The sequence below is a fragment of the Microtus pennsylvanicus genome, chromosome 1, assembly GCF_037038515.1.
Source record: "Microtus pennsylvanicus isolate mMicPen1 chromosome 1, mMicPen1.hap1, whole genome shotgun sequence".
Taxonomy (NCBI): domain Eukaryota; kingdom Metazoa; phylum Chordata; class Mammalia; order Rodentia; family Cricetidae; genus Microtus; species Microtus pennsylvanicus.
Genome location: NC_134579.1, coordinates 214,293,598 through 214,311,942, shown reverse-complemented (window position 1 = coordinate 214,311,942; position 18,345 = coordinate 214,293,598). Strand labels below are relative to the sequence as shown.

Here is an 18,345-nt window from a genome sequence, read left to right as displayed (position 1 = left end):
GGTGTGCAGACTTGTGCATGCACACACATGTACACACACAAATATGAATGCATCAATTAAGTCAGTATAAACAATTAAAAAGAGTAGGATGTACCTAAAGTGGAATCCTTTGCTAGAGAAGGTGTCAGAGAATCTCTCAAAGGCTGCTACTCTTAAGCCCAGCTTTGAGAGTCCCTTCTGAGATGTCCCATTGGCTGAAGCTTCATTGTTCAAGTCAGCATCTTTATATCAGCGATAATCAGAGAAAGGAGTAGTGCTATTCTGCCTTTCTATGTAAAATGTGTTCTTTGATACAAACAGTTATAGTTGAGGGAATTTTTATTTTTATTGAAATATGCAAAAATATTGGAGAAGGGATGCTAAAACTGTAAGGTTCCTATTTGCCATCTAGAAATTAGTGCACCTTTCATGGAGGGCTGGCAACTGTGAGGCCCTTGTCCCTGGGCAGAGGGGAAAGAGAGATGAGTCTCTTCAATACCCCTCTGCCTTCATTTTCTCTTCCCCCATCAAGTTTCTCTTCTTCATCTATTAAAATTCTATAAACAGAGGTCTGGAGTCTATTCTAAGAGATAACAGCCCCCAGCCAGCCAATAGCTATGCCTGTGTAGACAGAAACAAGGACCCAATTCAAGTACCAGAGAGGACACATGCACACCTCAGAACCAACAGAGTGGTAGATAAAATCACATGTCAGGGAACAGTCAAGTTCAGGAGAAACCCAAAGAGCACCCTTAGGTCGGTAGTGTCCTGGCTCTGCATGGCTCTTCCCCGAAAAGTCTCTATTGCTTGCCATAGCATTCACGATGTGCTGAGCAGTTTTCCTGCCCTTTAATTCTTTAACTAGTGGGGGAAGGAACTCTCTTGCTAGCTGGCAGCATTTGGACTCTCATAAAATAAGATACCAAGATGCAGCCAATTGCTTCTACAGTAGCACACTGCTCTCTGGTCAAGCAGCCCCTAGAGGCAGTCCCTTCAAACATGTCTGCCCTATGCAGTCTCTAGTTCTAACAGGAAACCAGGGCTGGGGATGGGGTGGGGTGACTCCTTAAACATGCATCAATCAAAATTAGACATGCGCCACTCAAACAATCAGAAACATTTATGTTATCCAAAACTCTTCAAGCTGATCAGTCCATCTTTTCTTCAAATATTAATCGCAAAGACCAAAAGGGAGATAGAACAGGAGCTTGTAAATTATAAGTGGCATGAGAGAAAACTTACAGAAATTAACACTGGTAGCTGTATATCCTTGTGAATATATGTAAAACTGATGAATCGAACATTTTGAAATGGAGAAATTCATGGTAGGTGAATCATGTCCTTGTAAAAATTATTATAACAAAAGACAGATATAAGGAAAATATGCTTAAAATGCATTATATTACTGCATAAAAGTGTCTCATGAAACCTGATATAAAAGTTTTAAAAATTTAAAAGGAAGAGGAGGAAAGAGAGAAGCATGGAGTACATCCAGTATGATCATAGTGAAATACGTCCCATATGATCATAGTGTGCTCTGTTTGGATCCTGATATCTTTATTCAACGAGACTTAAAACCCAATGCATTTATGAGAAGACATTGATGACATTAACATCTGGTAATCTTTTCGTGCTATTATGATATCCTAGTTCTGTCTTAAACTCCATGTTTCTAGACTTATATATGGATTGGTTCTTCTGTTAATAAAAGCATCATGATCCCTGAATTTGCTTCACGATAGAATAGGAAATCTATAGTGGCATAAATAACAGAGAACTGAGCCCAAGTGTTGGTGAACCTGATAAGGAAGCATGTGGGAATCATTATCCTGTTGGCTAGGATGTGCTTGGAACTTTTCCTAAGAAAGGTGTTGTTTTTAAAAAATATTTGTTAAGTACATACTATCTTTTAGCTTCAAATCAAACACCATAATGAGCTGTTTTTTATTGTCCCCATTCCTTCAGCCATGGACAGAAACCTGGTTTCTGAAAATATCAGTGTTAAATAGATTTTTTCTGTCTTAACATATGTAAACAGAGGTCCAGAATTCCTACACCTATACCACTAGAAATGGCAGACTTCTGCAGGGCAGCATTTTCTCTCAGTTCCTTTACTTCCACAAAGGAGAAAGAATAACACTGTACTTAGAAGTTATTTTAAATAATTTGAATTACACACAATCATTATCAATGTGTGTTGTTAAGGTATTCACTTCTGATAATACTAAATTTTATTCTCTTTCCAGTTGTTGGTTGTTTTTTATTGTTTGTACTCTTTGGGGGCTGACCATCCAGCTCCCAAATAAATCACACAGAGACTTATTCTTTCTTATGAATTCCAGGTTTTAGCTTGGCTTGTTTCTAGCCTTCTTTTCTCAAGTTAAATTATCCCGTCTATCTTTTGCCTTTTTCTTTTTTTCTATTCTATGTGCCTTTCTTTACTTCTTACTCCATGGCTTGCTGTGTAGGTGGGTGGCTGGCCCCTGATGTCCTTCTTTTCTTCTCCTTTTTTTTGCTCCTTGATCTTCTCTTTTCAGATTTTCCCTCCTACTTATTATCTCAGCCTACCTGCTCCACCTATCTTTTCTCCTGTTTAACTATTGACCATTCAGCTCTTTTTAGGCCAATCAGGTGTTTTAGACAGGCAAATTAACACTGCTTTACAGAGTTAAATGCAACATAAAAGAATGCAATGCATCTTTGCATCATTAAACGAATGTCCCACTGCATAAAAAATATAACACAGCTTAATCTAATATTGTACTACCCTTTCCTTTTCATTTATCTTAAATTTCTTGATTGTCATAAAACATGACATGATTCAAAATTCAAGCTATACTGTTATTTATACAGATATATATGCACTTATAAACACACACACACACACAAGCTCACACCTCACTTCGATTGCTTCACTTTGTTCTCTTACCCTTGGCAGGTAGCGTTGTTTTACCTACTTGTTATTTTATTTATTACTTTCCATTTTCTACATTTCATCTGACAAACCACTGCCATCTGTTCCCAGCTTCCTCTGTTCTTTACAGTAGTGGTGCCAGTAGTGAAGGTCCTTCCCTCTGCACACAGATTCAGTGGTTCTGTGGATGGGCATCTGTGTTCCCCCAGTGTTCATCTGTTAAAGCTCTCACACCCAGCCACTGTCTGCACATTTTTTCGTGACTCCCGGAGGTGTGGGTCCCAGGAGCATATCCCTAAGATAGAATGTGTGGCCGAGCAGTACAACTGTTCCATCTCTCTGTGTGTCCTTACCCCTGCCAGAAGGATGTAGGCTTCCTGCCACAACGTCACAGGAGAGAATGCTGCCAAGTTTTGCAAATGCCATCACTAGGACTGGTACAATGGGACCAGAGCTGATGTGTTTATCTTATTAGAGAAAATTTCATCACTTTTACATATTTTAATAGTCATACGTGTATTTTGTATATTGTTATGTCTTTTATCAATTTACATGGATCTTTAAACATTTTATCTCCAGTTTTAAAGAGTTTTGTATCTTCATCTTAAATCTTTTAATCTCTCATTTGTTTTTGCCAAAAGCCTATTTTAGCTAGAAAATTTTAAGCACCTGACATGGTAAAAAACCCTCATGCAATTGTCCTTCAGTCTCTGTGCTCATTGCTTCTAGGAATCTGCAGCTGCTGATTCAGTGGGCCCTCAGCTCCTCACAGAGTGACATCGGATTCCCGCACACATCCTCTGCTTCAGGCTTCCCTGGGCTGCTTGTCGCTGGCAGAGCAGTGTGAGGGCGGTGTGAGCGGTGGCTCTACAGCTTAGGGAATCCCGATGGGAAGTGCAGGTGCTTGCAGGGCAGGTGAAATTGCCTTTTCCCGGTGCTTTAAACCATGGTTGATTGAACCACTGGCATGGAGCCAGACTGAATTTTGTTGCATCTTGATTTGAAGCCAGTTTCAGAGTCTCCCTAAGCTCAAGATACAGAACATGTCTGCCTGTGCTTCTAGAAGCCGCATTGTGTGTATGCATTTAGAGAACACTTGGGTGTCCTGTTGAGACTGTTCAGCGTGATGAAGGACCACAGGGTTCATGGAGCGGCTGTGCTGTGTCCAATGTCTTCCAGACATAGGTCCTCCCGCTGTCTGCTTTTAGGACTTTTCTAAATAATTGACATATCTATGTTTTCATTTAAGCTTTAGAAACGTTTGCTCTAGAGCAATGAAAAACCTACACTACTGTTCTACTTTTTGCTGGGAGAATGGTAATGACCTTAGGTAACTTGAAGAATTTATGTTCCTCTTTAACTCCCCAACCAGCACAGTGCTGAGCTTTTCTGTTATCCACAGCTCCAAGACACTTATAACGCTGGGGAAACAGTCAAGGATTGCTTATGGAATTAAGTAAACTTAGGATAAACAATCTCCACTGCAGTGTCTGCCATTGTTTTCCAGTAAAGCATACAGCTGAGAGACCTTACCCACTACCCAGTCGATCTTCCTCCTTTATCAAAACTTATGGTGGCCCTATGATCTCCATTGTGCTTGCACTGATAACCATGAGACCCAGTCTGCCCCATGGGCTGTGACCTCGGCACATTGCTTCCCCCAATAAATAATAATCAGGGAAAGTTACTGAGGACCAGGAATGGGAAGGAAAGCATCAAACACCGCAGGGAGCAGAGGTAGCCTTGAGCGAATGAAGTCCTGAGTGACTGTATTTTGACACAGGTATGGTCATGTGGAGGTCTCTAAGATCTTATCCCTGTGGGACATTTGGCAAAGCCATTCCACACATGGGCCATGCTGAAGAGGGGTGGCAGACATCTTCCTGGGAGTCTTAAGTGCTTATTACCAGTGTGTGCAGAGAAGAACAATAGCCTCCAGATGTTTATAATCTGAGATTGCTCACCTCCAGAGACCCCTACAAAGACTGGGCCACCCCTCTCGCTGCACTGTGCCTAAGAAACATGCTGGGGTTCAAGTTATGGCAGGAGCTACAGTATCAGACCCCACCTGCCCGGCTTTGTGGAGCTTGTGTCAGTGTGTCTGTCCTTCTTTCATTCCCTCACCATGCCTACCCAGAGTTCACAGGCGGGGGCTAAACATTCTTTAGCCTGCTTTCTGTCAAATGTTGGCCTAAGGATTTGTCCCGAGTCCCATGACGGTTCCTGTCTTTCCTCCCTCGAGAGTCTGGAAGGCAGCGCGAGCTGGCCTCTTGAGCATGCTGCGGAGGAAGAGAGCTGCTTCATACATTAGCCGTCTCAGAGAAGAGAATTGTTGCCCATGACATAGCATATCCACATTCTGAAAGAGGAGCTGACATAGTAACAGTGGGTAGTATTTATATCTGAAATTTGGACCTAAGGCTAGACGCTTAAGGAATTTACTGCCAGAGAGTGAGCTTGTTTATCTCCGTCAGTTGTTAAAATAAATAAATAGAAATGCCAGTCTGTGCTTGTTTCTTGCTTGCCTTTAGTCAACTTGCCTCTTTTCCCCACAACCTAGTGCCACACAAGGGCTCCAGCTCCACTCAGCGTCCAGAGAAAGTAAAGGACTCAGACCTGAGCGGCTGTGAGGTGGTGCATGCTTGGTCTAAGGAGAGCTTCTGAACATTCAGGGGTAAATGGATTCCATTCTGTGATTTTAATGAGCCCCAAAGTCCTCATGTAGCACACTTGATCTTCCGTGCATCCATGTTAGTCTTGGACATGAGGTCTCTGCGCTCAAGAGTGGTTAACCCAGTAGCAAAAAGATAGGAGATTTGATTCCAGGTCCCGTTCTCTGTCCCCTTCTCTGTCTGCCTTCTGTAATGGGATGACGCATCAAGAAGCCCTCTGCTGGCTACTAACACTTGATCTTGAGTTTTCTGACCTCCAGAACTGTAGGAATCAGTTATCAGTTGCAGTCCCCAGCATTGTTCTGTGGAAATCAATGCAGAGTGGACTGTTTTTTCTCACTGCTTATTAGTGTATATTTTTTCTTAGAGCTTTATGTCATGTATATAGCTGAATGAGTGATGTCTGCTGTTTCGACTTCTCCAATGGGAGCTCCTGGTTTAGATGTGTTGGGGGAATAAGGCTCAAAACTGTCCTTTTGGTTCTCCACTGACTAGACCTAAGCATTTCCTCTATTGCCTAGCCATTCGTTTAAAACCTGAGGTAAACTGATTTTCTTTCGTAGATCCGTTACTGACGTGTTGCGGCCATGAGCTAATTATATTGCTCCTGGGTTTGTAGCCACCTGCCCACAGCTGTCTTCTTCAGCTCTGGTATTACGGCAGTCCACTGAGTGAATGGCTAAATACCACTCGTAGCTCATGTTCTAGAGCTCTGTTCTTGAGAGAGCCAAACAGCTGCTTCCTGGTGTGCAGATGGGGTTTACCTGGTACCCACACAGCAGAGCACAGGGTTTCTTCCTATAAAGACACTAATCCCATTCGTGAGAGCTGCACCCTCTTCTTCTACTCAACCTAGGAGCCCTACCTTCTAACATCATGACTTTGGGGGTGAAGTTTCAACATATGATGAGTCTGGAGCTTGGTTTAGAGAAGTGGCATAGCTCAAGCATCAAATACTTCAGGGTTTTGTTGTTGTTGTTGTTCTGAATGGGTAGGGATGAACGAGCCCTATATTAGGCATCATAGAAAAACCATGGGCAGAAGTGCAACCTGGGAGAAATGTCTTACTAGAAAATAATGTCTCATTCTATGACATCACATTTTTTTTTGAGATCAGGTTTCTCTGTAGCTTTGGAACCTGTCCTGGAACTAGCTCTTGTAGACCAGGCTGGCCCTGAACTCACAGAGATGCACCTGCCTCTGCCTCTCAAGTGCTGGGATTACAGGCATGCGCCACTACCGCTTGACCCAACATCACATTCTTAAAGGAAGCACAAGTATAGAAAGGGTGAAGAAGATGATAAGAGAAGCATGGAGAGGAGAAGACGGTAGCTTGGCTTGGTGGAGCATGTCTATCTAGCAATGAACAGGAGGTATGTGTCAGCTTCCTAACAAAATGCCTAAGTAAAAATGGTAAGAGGAGGAAAGGATGTGTCAGCACCTAGCTCCCAGTCACAGGACCTTGGCCCAACTGCTTGTAGCCTGTAGCAACACAGTTTATCATGGAGCTTAAGCGTGGAGCAAAGGTTTTTCACTCCATAAGGCTGGGAACAAGGATAGACAATGGAGTCCCTGGGGCTTCAATATTCTCTGCAAGGAAAGGTTCTAAATGGCCATATCTCCTGTTGACTCCACCCCGTTTCCCATCTGGTCTGACCACTGGCTGTCCAGCAGGTTGCAAAGGTGTTTTCATCCTTCTCACCTCTCATTCTTAAGAAACCGCCCTCCACTGTGAAGTACTTCATCTTCCAGTCACTAGTAAAATCTGCTTGGCCATAGCTGTCCCCCTCGAGTTTGGAGAAAGGGAACACAAAAGAGAGAGTTGATGTATGGAATGAGGAATTTTAAGGCGCTTGCACACTTCATGTCTCTCACGCCAGGGCGGGTCATTTTGAGCTAAAATACAATGAGGAAGAAGTTATGATGTGCAGTAGACTATTTCACTGTCACCCAGCATTCGGTTGTCTCGGCTTGTATGTTTTTCATCTTTTGTTTTGAGACAGGGTTACTGTCTTGCTGTATGTAGTCGAAGATGACTTTGAACTTATGATCCTCATACCTTAGCCTTCAAAGTGCTGAGACTATAGTCATAGACTGTCATACTCTGTGGGATTCATCAGTGTTTCCTTCTGTACTCATGAAGAAAGTACATTTGTTAGCCCCAGTAATTCTATGAAACATGCAGAGTGACTTGGAAAATTAACTTAATTCTGTATTGCAGAATCTATAAACATGTATTATTTATAATATTTATTATAATTAGTCATAAAATGACACTTAAATGATGCTCGTGGGCATTTTCTGAAAGATTTATATTTTTAAAATTATAATTTTAATTCATAGCAGCCAGAAGTATAGGTACAAAACACGCACAAGCTAAAGCCAGCCAAATTCCGATCCTGGATGGGGGAGGGGCTCCGGAAGTCCTACAGCTATAGGAGCATCCATTGCAGTAGATGGCTACTGGAGGAGGAGAGTCGTTTCCTTCAGAGAGCCCGGCCCCAAGAGGGAGCCCATGTCTTAGAAGGTGGTTACACAGCTGTACACAGATGGCACTAAATAAACTCAGTGACCATTGGAGAGAGCGAGCGAGAGAGCACGTGAAAAGAAATGAGTAGGGAAGAGGGGGGGGGGATTAAAGCCACACACTTTAAGAATGTTAACTAACATAGTTAACTTAAGAAAATATAATTATAACATGGCTAATGGGTGTAGGTTTGATTGTTGATATCCTTTGTGTTTAGAAGAGGATGGATCTCAAACGTCATTTATTGACCAATAGCAACTTCCCTCAGAAATGCCACGTACTGCCACAGCTCACCTGCAGCACAGTGTCCTTCCACCCCACCCTGTTGAGCTCCTTCTGCTTCAGGTCTTAACGAGCAGGAAGAAGGTCCAGCCTGCAATGGGAGGGACTTGAGTGACAAGGCTCAAACCTGCTCTGGTAATTAGTGAGTGCCTAGCGGACATTTCCTAGTAATTGTGTTACCCTGCCTTTGGCAACCAAGAGGGGGCCCTATCTCTATGTCATGTCATTTCTTTGATTATAAAAAAAAAAGTCATGAGAAATAGGAAATAATTCAAAGCACAAATCACAAAGCATCCATTTTCCAAGTCTAAAGAAATGAAGAATAAGGATGAAGAGAAGGGATAGTTTTTGTTTTTCTCTCCCAATTAATATAAATTGGCATCTGGTGTTTGCTGAGGACGATGGCGGGAACCCAGGAGTAAAGACCACGAAGCCGCTGGGAACAAGCCCTTTGTGGTTATTCTGCCGGCTCTGGAAATCTCCAGACGCAGGTCGCCTTTACACAGCAACCAAATGAAATGATTCTTATCCATTAAAAACATCATAAGCGACTTCCTAAATAACTGCTGCTTTATCTTTCTTTGGCATCCAAATACATTATTAAAAACTCCGAGGGGCTTAGAAAAACGTCTGCCAGGAGCTGTTTTCAGGAAAAGCAGAATCTTCGCAGTCAAAAGGGGGAAATGCTGTGGAAAATGTCCCTTTAAAATTACTTTAATGGAAAGGTAATTTTTAAAATTAAAATATGGATTAATAACTTGACAGATAAAAATATTTAGCGTATTTTTGTCTGAAAACTCCTGACTGATCATACTGCTTTTCTAGAAAAAAATACTTGAATTACAATTTCAAATAAAAATCAGAGATGGTCTGCCTTTAAAATTCAAATGTATGCACTAGAGAGTGTGATAGCCTGCTACTAATGTACTCTGAAATACTTTGTGCGGTGGGGTAGAGTTCGCAGACCTACAGGGGATTAAAGAGGAGTAATGTTGAGAGGCTGCAGATAGCCTGACCTAGTCACAGACCGGGCATTAACCCAGGAGGGACCATGCACTGCACTGATGAGTGAGACTGTAAAAGCCAAGTTGTGGGGTACACAGTCCAGCCTGGGCTATCTAATAGCATGGTGGGCTGCAAGACAGACTATAGCCCCTACGGACGTGGCCTTTTCATTTCCTACTCGTGAGTGTTAAGTGGACGCCCGTGAAGTGTGTGCTGCCTCTGAAGGACCAGCTGTGTCCTTTCAGAACGGTCAAGTTCGGCCAACCCCGAAACAGAGTATCGTGGGCATATCCTCACTGAAGCCTCTGCAGACACAAGACCAGAAAGAGAAGCCAGAGAGAAAAACAAGGGTGTGTCTAGAAATTTGGACTGACTATTATCATGTACATAAAGAAGGTCTTGCTGGTAAAAAAAAAAAAAATTAAAAACAGTTGTAGCCCCGCCCACCTTCATGGCCTAAGGTTGTTCTGAGCTCTGTAGGGGTCAGAGTTCAACTCAGGTATCATTCCTCAGAGGTTTTTACTTTTTATTGGAGACACAGTTTCTTATTGGCCTGGAATTCACCAAATAAGCTATGTTAGGTGGCCACTGAGCCCTAGGTTCAGGCTGTTTCTGCCCCCCAGCACTGGGATAGTATCTGTGTGTCTCCAGGCCTGGGCACTGAGCTCAGGTCAGGTGTCCTTGCCTGGGAGCTGTCTTTTCTGGAGTGTCACATGCCAGGCATTGGGCTCTTGTCTTCATCCTGTCTGCCTATGCTGGCTCTGCTGGATTTTCTAGCCCTGTGTTGACTACCTTGTTCTGCCCAGCCGTGTTTCCATTCTGCTTCAGACTCACTGAACAAAGCTGTTAAGAGCCTCCTTTCACACTGAAGACTGGGTGGCCTCAGGCCCGATTTTAACTTCCCTGTGGCTCCTTGTCTTCCACACAGAAGTGAGAAGAGCAGCAGTGGCCACAGTAAATGATGTACAGTCAGCTTATGTGCACAGCTCTACCTCATTAACAGTATCGCTTTTGACTAGATCATGTTGCTACACAAATACCTTACACTGGAAAAATTATAGTGAACAGAAATCTGTTTCTGGCAGCCCTGCCGTTTGGGAAGCCCAAGCTCAGTGCTAAGGTGGCTATCTTTTGTGGGCCTCTGACTGCATCTGCCTTCATCACAAGAACAGAAGGCAAAGAGGATGCAAGCTCCCTCCTACCTCCTTTATAAACACACATACACACACACAAACATACACACAGACTCCTAAATCCATAAATAGAACATGTTCTATCTGTATAACATTACTGTATGTATGTTTTCAGGCTGACCATTTTGTATTGGATAACCAGTCAGATGAAGATTGTTCCTCCACTGTCTGCATTCCTTTGTTCCTAAATTTCCTGTGTAGGGCCAAGCGTTCCTCTGTCCATGTTGGCATGTCTGTTGGTGTTTTCCTTGATCAGCTTGTGTTCAGGCAGTGGTGCTGGTGAGACTTTCTGGGTGTAGCTCCTCACATTCCTCGGAGACAGTCTCACAGCAAACTCCTTGATCCTCTGGCCCTTACATCCTTTCTGCCCTCTTTCCAAAATTATCCCTGGGCAGGAGTTGTGTTATCAACAAGCATGGTCAGGTTTTAAAAATGTTTCTTGTTTCCAGGGTCTTAATTAAAGTACCAAGCTCTGAAATATTTTAATCCTAAAAATGTACCTCCTAAAGGGCCTTTTTTTAAAGAAAGAGAAAACCTGGTTTTGTGTTTTGTTTGGGGGGGGGGTATCAGAGAGTTACTGCCCAGATGAGAGTCAGTTAATATTTTCCAAAGTTATTCACACTGTACGGAAGGTTCTGCTGAGGCAGCCAGGACCACAGCTCTGATGGAAACATAAGACCTTGCCCACATGGATGAATATCTGCTTGCTTTGCTCACAAAACAATCATGCTGCTGCCCTTATTCTGAGAGAAATAAGTTATTATAAACAAATACAGAATGAGTATACGTTTTCTGGTTCTTTCTTTTCAAGACAGGGTTTCTCCTGGAACTAGATCTTGTAAATCAGGCTGGCCTTGAACTCACAGAGATCTGCCTGCCTCTGCCTCCTGGGTACTGGGGTTAAAGGTGGCAGTGTGCCACCAACGCCCAGCGGCTGTCTGCTTATTAAGCAGCATCTTTGCTTTGCTTTTTCCCCAAGAATTCTGGTGACTTTGGGGGAAAGATTGTTTTTACTCCAAGGACTTTGCAATCATATTGAATCACTGCACTTTTCTTTCTTTCCACCTAAAATCTCTCTGTCTGAAATGCAAGGCGTTTGTGAATATTGTGTGAAGTACTTATTGCTGGGGCTTTGGAATGGCCACGCGCCTGAACTTTATCCAGCTTATTGTCCATGGGATTGGCCATTAGTGTGGCTTTGGGCTGTGCTGGCATGACATGCAAGCGCGCCATCTGGCAAGGGGACCCCTAGATCAACAGTGCTTTCTGTGAGAGAGTTAAAGAATTAAGCAATTACAGATCTCAGAACCGTGGATAGAGATGTGGAAATATGTTCTATAAATACCACTGTAGCTACCGAATCCCTTCACAGAGCCTTCTGGAAGCCGGGAAAGTCTGGACGTGAGAGGAGAGTGTGACACATCTCTCTGATTTTTTTCACGTTTGCCCTAGAAAATATGCCCAGCTCCTCTTGCATCCCAGGGAATCTCGCACAGGGAGAGTGGTTTTTAAATTAATTTTTAGATCATAGAAAGCTGAGATTTTGCTAGAATTTCCACAGTCATACTTTCTGCATGTTCTTCCTTCTCTGTATGTTTGGAGTGAAACAACTAAATAGAATTCTGAGGCCGCAGTCATATACAATATAGGGGGCACAGCCTTCCTCTTTCAAGACTGATGCACGATGTGTATTGTGTCCTTACATGTCTCTAGGTCTCCAGAACAGTGTTCAGTGCTGACAACATTAGCGCCGATATGGAAAGCAGAGCAGAGGGAGGGAAAATGCTCCCAGTGTACAGAAACTGATCAGCACGGAGGAGGCAAGGCTATTGTATTTGATCCTCGTGGATCCTTCCTCACTGTGCTAGATTTCCACGAAGCATTGGAGGGACAGGGCACAGGCCCCTTAAAATCCATCCAGCCACTCACTCATCTGTTCAGTGTTTTTCCTTCAGCCGTTCAGTTTTTCAATTCCCACATCCTTGGGCTCAAAATGCTCTGTAAGCCTTTGTGAGTATGACCAGTCATTACTATAAACATTTTCTAATTTTTTTAAATCAGCTCTCTCTCTCTCTCTCTCTCTCTCTCTCTCATACACACACACACACACGCACGCACACACACACACGTTAAGCTGTAAACTCTGTGATTTGACCTTGGCAGGCAAAAAGCTGGGGACTCAGATGAGAAAGGTGCCATTTTTTTTTCAGTGACTTCAGTTCTGAACATGGAGAACAGAATAAGCCTGCGTCTCCCCGGGAAGAAGACAGCATGGGATATGGCTGTGCTGAGGGCCTCTTCCCAGTCTGTTCCTCTTCTTGCAATGCTCTTTTTTCACTTGTCTGTGCTTCAGTGTGCTCAGGTCTTAGTGCTCAGCCTGCCAGGACTCTGGCTATGGGTGTGAGGTTCCTGGGTTCTACATAAGAGCCCATTCCACGACACAGCTTGATGGCATGGCTCCGGCTCCAGTGTGATGGATATTGGGGTGCCATCTCCTTTATTTCCAAGGAGCAAGTACAGAACGCCAGGAGCAGTTGCCCCAGATCTGAGGTCTCACATATCTTCATGTCATTAGGGGGCTGGGGCTGAGGCCACGGCTAGCTTCGTCTAAAGGGTCTTCACTCGGGGCAGCACTTGCCCCTTCTGTTGCTGGACTCAGGCTACATCACACGTACAGCTCTGCCTCCCGAGCTGTAGAAGAGAAAACTTCTCAGCATATTCTGTTGGAGGACCCAAGCCGCCAGGCAAACCCATTCCAAGTCTCGGTTCCTTCTTATCTGTTAACATCAGTAGTGTAAAGTCATTCTCGTGGCTAACATAAAATGCAGACAGGGAGGAAGATCATGTTGGGGGCCTACTAATGCAGTTCCATGACCATGGATGCTTGTGGAGGATGGCCCTTCTGCACAAGGAAAGATGTAAAAAGTGCTTTACAGAGGTCTGGAAAGGAGAAAGGAATAAATACACTAGTCATGTGAGAGTATGATATACACACCAAAGATTCTTGTATGTAACGTGCTGGAACAGGCAGAAACCAGACATATAGAGAAAAATTACCAGGTCATCATAATAACGATGGCCTCATGTGAGGAGGTGACAGTGAGGTCATGAGGGCACTGGAGGCGAGAAGGTTATTCCTTATGCCTACTCAGTCACTCTGGACACCTTGCTGGATGTCACAAGGCAGGGAGGATAAGCGCCATGCAGGGACTGAAGCCTGACCAATATCAGAGAATGGAAATCAGCATTAAAACTGGGGTTAGGGGTCCCCGAGATCCTTAGGAGTTGCCAAGCAGTACATATGATAGGGGGCTGTCCTCTTGAATGAAAAGGAGGGTGGCAGATAGTGACTCTAGTAGGAGCCCTTGTGGGGAGACCCTGGGACTGTGGGCAGAGCTGGAGAATGGGAAAACATTGGCATGGGAACATTCTAATGACCCTCTGACTAGAGAGAGCAACACCAAGCCATAGTGTGCTTGGCAGTGCATTCAGTTGAGTGGCAGAGGTCACTGTTCTGGAAGGGATTTGATAGCAACAATGGAAGAGATTGCTCGAGGAAGACAGCAAAGGAGGAAGAGTGTACTGCATCCTTTAGGTGGTTGTATTGTACACAGGTATCTGTCCACCATTCCCACAATGACAGAGAATAACAACAAGACGAAGAACACAGAGATGTGGTCATTAGAGAGCGAGCCAGGTCCCAGCTGTTAGAAATGTCAGAAAAACGATGCTTCTATGACTTATTCTGAAGTAGGACTTGACCTAGGGTCATCTAGGTCTTGCCTTAGCAAATATCAACTCGTAATTTTTATTCTAGATTTTACAGACTCCTGTTCATGAAGAAAGAGACAGGAGCACAAAAGGTTCTATAGTAAAAATTCACGGATTTTGATCACAAGGGCAAACAAACCGTTCAGTAGCTGTCCCATTGGTACTGCAGAATGCGGGCTAGTGGCCGCAGGGACAAGAAGAAAAGTATGCGACCTGCCATAAGCAGTCATTATAATTCTGTGTGGAAATGCCCAGTAATTGATAATGACCTTCAGTGCTTTTATAAAGCAGAAATGACTAGGGGGGTTTTAAGTTAAGTTTAAGTTAAGGACAAAGCACTTGAGAGGTAAATCAGTCTTAAATGAGCATTTGCAGGACACTTAAGACACGATAATCTGTTTTCCGACTCGGCTCCATAAACTTTTCATGTTTCCATAGTTTTCTGTTTTTGTGTTCCCCTTCCCCTCAAATGTCCACTTCCACCCCCAGTCCCATGTGACGTGGCTGTCACATGCAGTGTGTAAGTTCTGTGGCCACACTGGCAGAGTGTTTCCAAGTCAATCAGACACCGTGTTTTCCACCCAGTGCTACTCCCACTAAGGCACGGAAGTTACATAGCCTTTAAACTAGTTTGCGTACTTTCCATCTGGGGACGACGTAAGCTCGACCTGTGTGTAACGCTTTCCATTTCTGTCTCTCTGCCTGCCCCTTCCCAGAGCTGTGACCTGGAACAGCAGAGCATAGTTCACATAGTGCAGAGACCGTGGAGAAAAAGTCTCCAGACAAACGCTTCTGGAGAGAACAAGCCCCACAACATCTCAGGGGGCTCTGCCTGGGAGCCCAGGAGCTTGACGAGGGTGGACCTCAGCAGCCACATCCTGCCGGCGAACTCCGTGGGGCTGGCGGTCATTCTGGACACAAGCAGCAGCAGCGATTCGGAAGCGGCCAGAGGTCCAGGTAACTGCAGCCACTCCGCCCAAGGCTAGTGAACAGTTTTGTTTGTTAACTGACTCCGGACAAACTTAGTTCATGATATGATTGGGGATGGAATCTCTAAGGCACCACAGGGTGACACCCTGACAATACCCAGTTGTCGAAGTGAGGCAAGTACATGCAATAGTAAATAAACATGATCAAACAGAGACCACAGTGGAGCGGACAGAAGGGTTGCCGATGGTGCATGGGCCTTGAACACTAAGTTAAATGTTTCTCAGAGCTGGGGTGGTAAAGACAGTGGCAAGCTATGTGAGGCTTGGGTATACAACTAGGGACACACACTTTGCTTTCCTTTAATTTCTTATGTTCTTAAATGTATTTTCCTAGACTATATTTTCAATCATGTAGTTTTTTTTAAACAAGAGTTTGAAAGTTTTATTAATGATATTGTACCCAAACTAGTTTTCAAATTGTTTTTATTTAGCTATATGTTTTTCTCTGTTATCCTCCCTTCCTCCCCCCTTCCCTTCTTCCATGATCCCCACACTCCCAGTTTACTCAGGAGATCTTGTCTTTTTCTCCTTCTTATGTAGATCCATCTATGTCTCTCTCAGGATCCTATTGTTGTCTGCGTTTGCTGGGGTTGTGAATTGCAGGCTGGTTTTCTTTGCTTTATGTCTAAAAGTCACTTACTTGGTTATCTCACTCAATATGATGTTTTTTAGATTCATCCATTTGCCTGCAAATTTCAAGATGTCATTATTTTTTTCTGCTGTGTAATACTCCATTGTGTAAATGTACCACATCTTCTTTATCCATTCTTTAGTCGAGGGGCATTTAGGTTGTTTCCAGGTTCTGGCTATGACAAACAATGCTATGAACATAGTTGAGCACATACCCTTGTGGTATGATTTAGCATCCTTTGGGTATATACCTAAAAGTAGTTTTGCTGGATCTTGAGGTAGATTGTTTTCTAATTTTCAGAGCAAAAGAAGGTTTAAAAAGCCAAAGGTGTTTTTAATTTTTCTTTAACATTGTCTGGCCCCAGGTTATGATGTCAATACAGTCATTTCAAGCATTTTCCTTGTTAATAAATACCTCCCCTCAGTGAAGTTACGTAGGGGCAAATGCTCAGTGCTGATCATGTCTAGTACATGGGGAAGTGTTCCTCACTGTTCTGGAAGCTGGGCCATCAAAGGTGGAGTTGACAGCAGGAGGTTAGGAGTCTGGAAGTGGCTGGCGTCTGTTTCTGAGAAGGCACCATGTTGCTGGCTTCCCCTGAGGATATTAAGACCGTGGCTTCATGTTACAGAGGCAGTTCCATGCCTACAATTGCAAATGATGGGCCCACTGTTTCTTGAAACAATAGTTCAAAATAATCCTCACACCAGAGACATATTTTGTGGTCTATATTTTCTAGGCACCTATATATTAAGGTGAACTAGTCTCCTGTTTGACTATAGTGATCCATCATGAATTTCTTTATGACATTAATCCCACTCCTGCAGTCCAGAGGATTCCATATCTTAATATCATATTTGTAATTAGGTTTAGAGGGGACATAGATAGTAATGATATTAATATATTTCCTTAAGTATTGATTATCTGATATGAGTAAGTGATGTCAGAACAATAGTCATTTGAGGTGCACATACAGATAAAAACTAGTCATAGACTCTCCAGTGTCTTTCATTTGTTCCCCCACATAGACATAGATAGGCCTGGACCACTATGGCTTTCTCAGCACCAGAGATCCTGAGGCCAGAAGGGTCGAATCATAAAAATAAAAGAAAAAAAATGGCTCTGTTAAAATTCCTAAATACTGTTTAATTGGTTTTTAAGGCCATCAATGGCGATCTTGTAGTAAGAAAAGAAGGAACAACAAACAAAGAACAGCACAGCAACCCAGTTCCCAGCTGTAGTTACACGAAAGTATGGATCGCGTTGTGTGTACTGCTCCTAACCATGGCAAGTAACTCTGAACTCACCTCATAAAGGAAGGAACACCCAGGACAAAGAGGCCCTAAAATTAAAAGGAGCCAACATTGGCCAGATGAGAGCAACCTGGGTGGCTCCCAAGAGAAGTAAGAGAATAGAAGGAGTGGGGCGGTAGCCGATTGCCAAGAGCTACACCTCGTAATAACAATTCAGTACCAAGCGTAGGGTAAAGACAGCCTCCTAAGCCAGCTGGTCTGCCCTCAGCCTGCAAATGCTATTGAAGGATTCACCACAGCCGAGAACAGGGCTGAGGTTGTGGCGGACAGCACCTGGAAACAAGCAGTGAGCATCGGTGTGAATTTAGATGGAGATTAGCTTGACGGGCGTGCAAGCAAGAGGCCACATAAACGGATAAAGTGACACTTCATAGAAAAGCTGCATTAAGTAATTAATACTGTAATAAGCGTTCATATTCTGACCAACAATGGGAAGAGTCAGTTCGAATCATAATGTTGACCCCAAAATTAACACCGACAGATGAAGTTAAGATGTAAGTTGTTCTGTGTTTTTATACATGGTGCTGCGAATACCATTCTATTGAAGCCACCACAGGGAGCAATTTACAGCTTCACGGAAGCGTGTGAGCCTCAAGACGCATCTTCTATGACCCTCGGATTCAGAATAGTAACAGAGATTTGCAAGGTTATGGAAAATAGGAAGAACAGCTGTCTTTAAAGTGTGATGTTGAGCACCTAGGATGAGTCCATAGTCAAGTGGTCTAAGTGTATCATGTTGGCAAATCCACAGGCAGAGCTGAGGCTTTTCTTAAAGTTGTGAATTGCAAAGGGATGTCCAGTGAAATGTGGTTTATATAAAAATCCACAGTGAAATGTAGTTCATATAAAAATTCACAGTGAAATATGGTTTATATAAAAATTCACAGTGAAATATGGTTTATATGAAAATCCAAACATAAGAAGCTGTATGGATTGTTCATCACTAAGATTACCATAAATGTTTTGTGTGAACTGGGTATAGTTGAAAATTAAACATAGCATTAAAATAGCTGATTCTTTATACTTTTAAGGTGCTTAGTGACCAAATCACTTCATTATATTAGTAGAACAA

At 43.3% G+C, this 18,345-nt stretch overlaps 1 protein-coding gene across 3 annotated transcripts in view; it reads left to right on the top strand.

Moving 5' to 3' along the window:
* The window catches only part of Prkn (parkin RBR E3 ubiquitin protein ligase), a 1,218,641-nt gene that overhangs the window by 385,748 nt on the left and 814,548 nt on the right, over window positions 1-18,345 (top strand). For all 3 annotated transcript variants that reach the window (XR_012908104.1, XM_075950830.1, XM_075950826.1), the window contains exon 3: window positions 15,060-15,300. Coding sequence is in view for 2 of the 3 variants with exons in the window: in XM_075950830.1 (XP_075806945.1) it covers window positions 15,060-15,300 (241 nt within the window). In the remaining variant the exon portion in view is untranslated. The remainder of the gene's footprint in view (window positions 1-15,059; window positions 15,301-18,345) is intronic.